Genomic DNA, 7,378 nt, shown 5'->3' with positions numbered 1-7,378 from the left:
CAGGGCCCGGCCGCCGCTCCACGCTGCCCCGGTCCGAGCCGAAGTTCCGAGCGGGCCCACTCCGGAGACAGGCCCGAGCCCGTGACGCACTTCCGGAAGCCGGCGAACGGGCCCACGTGACGCGGGAGCGTGGTTGGGTCACGTGACGCGAGCCGGGCCCGGCCGCCGGTTCGGCCCCCGCTCTTCTCCGCGCCCGGCTCGGGGCGTCCCCATGGCAACGACGCCCGGCGGGACGTCACCGCGGCGCCGATCCGCCCCCGAGGGCGGGCAAGGGCGCGCCCCGGGCGGGGCGTCTCCGTGGCGACGGGCCGGGCCTGCCTTGTCGGGCTGTGTTCCCGGACCTTCCGTGTGTCCGCAGCGTCCCGAGCTCCGCTCCGTCCCCGCCCCGCCTTGTCGGCCAGCCCTCGGCCTCCACCGCTCCGTCTTTCCTCCTGTGCTCCCGGCCGGCCACCACACGCATCTGCAGCATGTCGGCCGAGCCCCTGTCACCGCCCATGGCGGCCCGGCGTGGCGACCCAGCCCTATAGCCCGCCCGAGACCAGCAGGGTGGGGATGGAAGCCATAATATGGAGACAAGAATCTTGCTGGGTAGCTTTATTCACACGCGGGGTGCCCATTGCAAGGGCTCTCTGAGCCCCCGCCGCCCCGAGGGCCGGCAGAGGCAAGGTGGGCAGGAGGGGCTGTGGGCAGCAGGGCGGCCATCACTGGCAGGTGTTGTAGATCTGGACCTGCTGGTTGATGGTGGCCAGCACCTCCCTCATCCTGGCCTCCAGCCCATCCAGCTGGGCCACCTTGGCATCCAGCACCCGCTCGTTCCGCTCATACTCCTCTTCCAGTGCTACAGGGAGGAAGATGGGGGGAGTGGGTGAGGACAGCCCCACACCACGTCCCCCGAACCTGGCACCCTTCCTGGCCTCACCTCGCAGCTTCTGCAGCTTGCCCTGGGCATCCTGCAGCAGCCCGGCGGCCTCCTCGCGCAGCTGCTGGGCCCGGCCGCCTGCCTGCTGTGCTCCCTGTGCCCGGTGCTGCACCAGCTCCTGGGCGGCCCTGTACCGGTCCCTCAGCGGCCCCTCCAGCACCTGCTTGGCTTCACTGGCACGGTCCCGCGCAATGCCAGCTGCCTCGTGAGCACGTGTTGCCGCCAGGCTGTTGTTGGCACGTTTCACTTTCAAGGCGTCCATCTGTCCTTCCAGGAGACCGAGCCGTTCCATGGCAGCAGCCAGCTGCTGCTCCGCACCCAGCGTCTGCATCCGCATCTGGAGACAGGCGGCGATGGGGTGTCTCCATGGTGGGGACAAGCAACAGGGCTGCCGGGTGCAATGGCAGCACAGGGTGCCCTTACCGTGCCGATGGTGCGCTCGCTGTGCTGGATGTCAGCAGCAGTGCTGTGCAGTGCCTGCCCGGCCGTGCCCTGTGCCTGCCGCGCCTCCTCCAATGCCTGCTGCACTGCTTCAGCTGTGCCCCGCACGCCCTCTGCCCGCGCCCTGCAGCCAAATCAGCATGGCCTCAGTACCTCAGGCTGCAGCAAGGCTGTGTCCCCATGTCCCCAGACTCACTTGGCCCGCTGGGCATCCTGCAGCAGCTGCCCAGCCTGGCGCACATCACCAGCTGTCTGCTCCAGGATGGCGTCCACACTGGCCAGGCTGCGCACCCGTGCCTTGATCTCCTCGGCCAGGCGGTGGATCTGGGCCGGTGAGGCAGGCAGAGACAGCTCCAGCACACGGCTGGCCACCACCTCAATGCTCTCGGGATCAGCCCCCTCCTCTGCAGGTGGAAGCCATCAGCATCTCCCCTGTGCCTTGGGGGCAGGGGGGGCAGCGGGGGTAGATCCTCCAGCATGCTGTACTCACGGCTCAGGAAGGCCTTCACGTGGCTGATGAGCTCCCGCAGCTCCTTGTTGGAGTGTTCCACGCGGGCCCTGGTCTGGTTAGCCTTGTCCAGGGCTGCTTGTGCCTGCAGCCGAGCCTCGTCCGCCTTCCCCTTGGCCTCAGCCACCTGAGAAGAACAGAGACCCTCAGTACCAGCACGCATGGCCACGCTGCCCACTTCCACTTGCATCACGCACCCTATGGGAGAGCTGGGCCACTTCACCAGCCGCCCGCCGCAGCTCCTCCTGTGCGTGCCGTGCACGGTCCAGCGCACTGTCAGCCGTGGAGACGGCCCCGCCACAGCTCAGCCCCCCGCAGCGTCGTGTCCCATCCTCATCCCGGCAGCCGGCTCCTCCGCAGGGGCTCTCAGCACAGGGCACATCCCCAGCAGCGCCACACACCTGCAAGGCTGGTGGAGTTGAGCCATCCCCAGTTGTCATGCCCCACTCCCATCCCATATCCCACCTTCTTGTTGACTGTGTGCAGGCTCAGCTCCTGTGCCCTGGCTGCCAGCTCCGTCAGCGCCCGCCGGCTGGCTGCGTTCTGCCGGTTGAAGGCATCCCTCCTGCTGGCCAGGAGCTGCTCGGTGTGGTGCCGTGTGGCTGATGAAGCGCTGACGGGGCTGGGTATGACACGGGTGGAGGAATCCGCTCGGCGCTCAGCATCCTGTGATTCCCAGTGGGACTGGCGAATGCTGTCGAAGGCACCTGGAGACAGTGGAGCCACATGAGACCCCTGTCTGCCACTATGGAACACTGCTGTGGGAACCCCAATGATGCCTACCAAGAAAATTTGAGGTCTTAAGGGCATGCAGCCGCTGCCCCAGCTCTTGAAGGCTGTGGTTGAGGACGCGGGCTCCGCGGTCCACCGTGCCCAGCACGTGGCTAGCATTGAAATTGGCATCCTGTGCCGCTGTCAGCTTGCTCTCCAGCTGTGTCAGTTTCTCAGTGGCTTCCCCAATCTGCTGCCTGCAAAGCAAGGAGGTGCCATGCTCACAGAGCTCTGCCCCATGCCCCCAGAGCTGTGCCCCACGCCCTGTGCTCACCGCAACCCCTCTGTGGCACGTGTCAGGAAAGTGGCGGTGGTGACGGTGGCATTGCGGGCGGCCACTGCATCACGCACAATGGCCAGGCTCTCCTCCAGCCGTCGGAAGGTGCCCTCGAAGGCACCAGCAGCCCCAGTGTGATGCAGGAGGCTGGCCCGCTGTGCCAGAGCCCGGGTGCGGGAGGCCAGGTCCTGCACCACGCGGTCCCAGTCCCCAAAGCAGGGGTGGCAAGGCTGGCAGGACGGGAAGGTGCCAGAAAAGCCCCGGGCGCATTGGTCACAGCGGACGCCCGAGACACCAGGCCGGCAGTCACAGTGCCCACTGCCACGATGGCACTGGGCGCTGGCGATGCCACGGGGGTCACAGTCGCAGGCTGTGGGGAGAAAGCAGTTAGGGTGCCTCAGGGCACGGCACAGCTCCTGCCCACCCAGCTCTCACCTCGGCACTGCAGCCGTGGATCACCCCAGTGCTGCTCCTGGCAGTCGGCACAGGTCCGGCCCCCAAAGCCCGGCCGGCACGAGCACTGCCCTGTGAACTGAAAGACACAGTGCAGCCAAAGCTGGCACCCTGTCCCCACGCCATTCCCTCAGCCTCCCCATCCCTGGGGCATCTCACCTGGTTGCATGCAGGTGACAAGGAGTGCTGGGGGTGGCAGGCGCAGGGCTCGCAGCCCTGCCCACTGCCCAGGTTCCAGAAGTTCGGGCTGCAGCGGTCGCAGCTCTGTCCCTCCACGTGGGGCAGGCAGTGGCACTGCCCACTGCGCTGGTCACAGTGGCACTGCTGCGGCCCGCAGGTGCTGGGGTTGGTGCCCACTGCATTGCAGGAGCAGCCTGGAAGCAGAGGGAAGCTGAGTGGGGATGGAGGCTTCAGAAAAGATGGGGTTAAGATGCAGACAGGGATAGCATAGGGAGGAGATCAGAATTAGGATGGGGTAAGGGTTACAGTTAGGTGGGCTAGGAGTACAGGTAGGGATGGGATGGGGCAAAATAGAGACATAGGCTGGACAGGGATAAGATGGAGACAAGATAGAGATGGAGTAAGAACAGGTCAAAGACAGAATCAAGGAGGCTGTGAGGGTGGGAATGAGTGGTAGAGGATAGGAATGGGCACAAGATGAGGATGTAGATGGGACAGGACAGGGCAGCAGTGCTGGGGCTGGGCAAAGGAGGCAGCCACAGCAGGACAGGGACCCCACAGTGGTGTGCACATGGGCCCTGGAAGTGCCGGGGCAGGAGGCACGTCTAGCACATCTGTGTGTACTCACGCCTGCAGCTGTGTTGCATAGCATCCCCATAATACCCAGGCTGGCACTCGGCACAGTGTGGCCCTGCCGTGTTGTAGAGGCAGCGCAGGCACTGCCCCGTGCGCCGGTCGCACGCCTCTGGATCTGTCATGTCGATGTTATTGTGGCACTGGCAGGGCAGGCAGCGCCCGCCAGGTTGCAGAGGGTCTCCATAGTACCCAGGCGCACACTCATCACAGCGGGGACCTGTTGGCACAAAGTACTGAGCAGTGCCTGGGGACAGGGCTGCGGACACTGAGCAAGCCACAGCAAGCACTCACCTGTGTACCCGGGGCTGCAGTGGCAGACAACCTGCCGGGAGCGCCCATCCTGGTAGCAGGAGGCAGCGAAGTGCCGGGGGCCGCCAGGTCCGTCAGGGCAGGGGCAGGGCCGGCAGTGCTGGCCGGAGCCCAGCGCCGGGTTCCCAAAGTGCCCGACGGCACACCTGGGGGTGGGCAGTCAGCGGGGTTAGGGCTGACCACGGCACTCTGCCACGATCCAGGCGAGTGAGCACCCTGCCTACCGCTGGCACCTCTCGCCGTCCGTGTGGTCGCGGCAGCGCAGGCAGCTGCCCGTCTGTGGGTCGCACTCCTCAGCGTGCCCGTTGCACTGGCAGGGCTGGCAGGTCGGGAAGCCCCAGTGGCCCGGCTGGCAGCGGTCGCAACGTGAGCCGTGGGCACCCTGGCGGCAGGGGCACTGCCCTGTGACGGTGTCGCAGACGGCACTCAGCGATCCCTCACCACTGCACTGGCAGGCTGCAAAGCATCAAAGAATCTATGTGTTGAAGTCCCTGGCAAACAGGGAGCACCTCTCCCTGCATCCACTGCTCTGGATAGGCACTCACGTCGGCACCCGCCGGGCCCGAAGCCGAAGGTGCCTGGGGAGCAGCGGTGACAGCGCCGTCCCACGACGTTGGGCTTGCAGCGGCATTGCCCACCCTGGGGTTGGCACTCAGCGCTGAGCGAGCCCTGTGGGTCGCAGAGGCAGGCTGCGGGCAGGACACAGTGAGCACCGGTCATCAGCATGGGGTGTGGGGCGTGCAAGGCCATACTCACGCAGTGCCCCGTCGTGCAGGATGGCTGAGAGGCTGTGCAGGAGTCGAGAGCAGGGCTCTGCCACCGGTGACATCACCACAGTGTGGAAATGCTGAGCGCAGCGGTACTGCTCGAAGGTCTCCCGACGTCCCATGGCAGCGGGGTCACCCGCAATGAACATTTCCATGGAGGAGTAACGTGGAAGGAGCACCAGCTGTGGGGGTCAGCAGGATGTCATCTTAATTCCACATCCTTTGTGCCCCCTGACGCCTGCAGCCCCATCCCAGACCCCTCACCGAATCGATGAGCACGCTGGTGGTGGGGTCCTGCTGCCCTGTGGCACAGCCCAGCTCCAGGCGGATGGTGTAGGAGACGCCCCGCTCCAGGCAGATGGGATGGGGCAAGACCACATACCTGGGGCAAAGCGGAGCAAGGGCAAGTGGATGCCTCCTGCCAGCCCTGTTCAGCTGAGCCCTGCTGGGACACTCACCGGGCGCCAGACAGGAGGCTGGTGGAAAGCTGGTCATCGGCCGGGATGGTGTTCCCACATGGGCTGCTGGCAGACACAGGGCTGGGGCGCAGCACCTGCACCCTCACCTCCTTCCAGGGCTCTGGGTGCTGCATGCAAAGAACAGGCAGAAATCACTGGACCAAAAGTCCTGCATGCCACTTCTGGAGGTGCAACACCCCAATCAGGGGGCTCACCTGGGGCTCATAGCGGATGATGACATCGTATTCCATGGAGAAGGGCACGTCGCTCACGTGGAACTCTACCCAGCCGCCCTCCTGCATGCGGGCAAAGCCTGACCCTGTCCAGGAGGCCGGGTGACCTGCGTGAGGCTCACGGTCCACCACCGAGCCCTGGGGAAAGGGGGAAAGGTGAGCAGGAGGACCCCAAAAGGGGCCTCAGTCAGCATGGATCTCAGCCTCACTGCTCTCACTTGGTGCCAGCTGGCTTGGAGACCCTGCAAATGTCCCTCCCGGTGCTCTGCTCAGCCCATGCCCCACCAGGGACACCTCTGTCCCTCACCTTGTGCAGCCGGGCATCCTCAGCCTCGTAGGTGTAGTGGTCCAAGTTGATGCGGTAGAAGCCGGGCTCCACCTGCTCACATCGCCGTCCCACGATGTGGCTGCGGCACTGGCACTGCCCTGTTTCTGCAGCACACCTGGCATCCCAACCACATCGTCAGCCCCCGGGGCTAAAGGATTGCCCCTTCCACCCTGAGCTGTCACAAAACTCACCGGTTGTTGCGGGCACCTCCCACATCACACTCACAAGGCCGGCAGCCAGGGAGATCGTGGCTGAGAGCCCAGTGCTCGGGCTGTGGAGAGCAATGGGGTCAGCGAGCGGCCAGCCGTGGTGCCACAGCCCTGAGCACCGTGCACGTCCCACTCACCAGGCACTGGTCACAGCTGCGCCCGGTCACCAGCCGCTTGCAGAGGCAGTCACCGCTGATAGGGTCACACTGGCTGCCATCGGCCACCGTGCCACGGGGGTCACACCGACACCCTGCACACAGACAGCTGTCTGTGGTGGTGCCCGACACCGCTGGGTGACCCCGTGCCCCAATACGTACGCTGGCAGCCCTGCGGGTTGGCAGCACTGAGCCCAAAGAAGCCGGCTTTGCAGCGGTCGCAGCGAGGGCCCTGCACATGCTCCTTGCAGCGGCACTGCCCCGCGATCAGCCCCCGCTCCGGGTCATCGGCGCCGTCACACAGCCCTCCATCCACGGTGCCCTCAGGGTCGCAGTTGCAGGCTGGGGACAGGCAGGGTCAGCACCAAAGCCCTCGTGCCAGCCCCACAACACCGGGGCCGGATGCAGCCCTGTGCCACCCCATGTCCCAGCACCGACCTCGGCACACGGCAGGGTCCCGCAGGTCCTTGCTGGGGTCCTTGTAATAGAAGGGCTTGCAGAGATGGCAGCGGCGCCCCATGGTGTTGTGCTGGCAGCCATCACACACGGCCCCGCTGGTGTTCCCGGTGGCCAGGAACACGGCCATGTCGAAGTGGCAGCGCCGTGAGTGCTCGTTGCAGTCGCACCCTGCGAGGACGGCACCCCTGGTACCCGACCCGCCACATGCAGGACCCCAAACCCCAGCATGCGCTGCAGGACCCCATGGCCCCACACCGCGCCGGCTGTGGGCGCGT

At 65.9% G+C, this 7,378-nt stretch overlaps 1 protein-coding gene across 1 annotated transcript in view; it reads right to left on the bottom strand.

The window, feature by feature from the left end:
* Positions 1 to 579: 579 nt before the first annotated feature.
* The window catches only part of LAMB2 (laminin subunit beta 2), an 11,658-nt gene continuing 4,859 nt past the window's right edge, over positions 580 to 7,378 (bottom strand). The window contains exons 11-35 of the mRNA XM_042836246.1: positions 7,324 to 7,378; positions 7,083 to 7,271; positions 6,807 to 6,986; positions 6,627 to 6,739; positions 6,472 to 6,551; positions 6,260 to 6,395; positions 5,935 to 6,090; positions 5,720 to 5,847; positions 5,526 to 5,643; positions 5,251 to 5,443; positions 5,040 to 5,183; positions 4,719 to 4,950; positions 4,477 to 4,640; positions 4,178 to 4,402; positions 3,529 to 3,743; positions 3,352 to 3,448; positions 2,914 to 3,286; positions 2,652 to 2,836; positions 2,334 to 2,575; positions 2,066 to 2,269; positions 1,851 to 1,995; positions 1,557 to 1,764; positions 1,343 to 1,484; positions 920 to 1,256; positions 580 to 838 (exon numbers count right to left, since the gene is read on the bottom strand). The exon at positions 7,324 to 7,378 is cut by the window's right edge and continues 114 nt beyond it. Coding sequence (XP_042692180.1) covers positions 702 to 838; positions 920 to 1,256; positions 1,343 to 1,484; positions 1,557 to 1,764; positions 1,851 to 1,995; positions 2,066 to 2,269; positions 2,334 to 2,575; positions 2,652 to 2,836; positions 2,914 to 3,286; positions 3,352 to 3,448; positions 3,529 to 3,743; positions 4,178 to 4,402; positions 4,477 to 4,640; positions 4,719 to 4,950; positions 5,040 to 5,183; positions 5,251 to 5,443; positions 5,526 to 5,643; positions 5,720 to 5,847; positions 5,935 to 6,090; positions 6,260 to 6,395; positions 6,472 to 6,551; positions 6,627 to 6,739; positions 6,807 to 6,986; positions 7,083 to 7,271; positions 7,324 to 7,378 — 4,398 coding nt within the window. The 3' untranslated portion in view covers positions 580 to 701. The remainder of the gene's footprint in view (positions 839 to 919; positions 1,257 to 1,342; positions 1,485 to 1,556; positions 1,765 to 1,850; positions 1,996 to 2,065; positions 2,270 to 2,333; positions 2,576 to 2,651; positions 2,837 to 2,913; positions 3,287 to 3,351; positions 3,449 to 3,528; positions 3,744 to 4,177; positions 4,403 to 4,476; positions 4,641 to 4,718; positions 4,951 to 5,039; positions 5,184 to 5,250; positions 5,444 to 5,525; positions 5,644 to 5,719; positions 5,848 to 5,934; positions 6,091 to 6,259; positions 6,396 to 6,471; positions 6,552 to 6,626; positions 6,740 to 6,806; positions 6,987 to 7,082; positions 7,272 to 7,323) is intronic.

The sequence above is a fragment of the Centrocercus urophasianus genome, unplaced genomic scaffold (genome assembly GCF_019232065.1).
Source record: "Centrocercus urophasianus isolate 14NV4802_14NV808 unplaced genomic scaffold, USGS_Curo_1.0 seq_581, whole genome shotgun sequence".
NCBI classification, from domain to species: Eukaryota; Metazoa; Chordata; class Aves; order Galliformes; family Phasianidae; genus Centrocercus; species Centrocercus urophasianus.
Note: the sequence above shows the minus strand (reverse complement) of the source record. Positions and strands in the feature narration are given on the sequence as shown.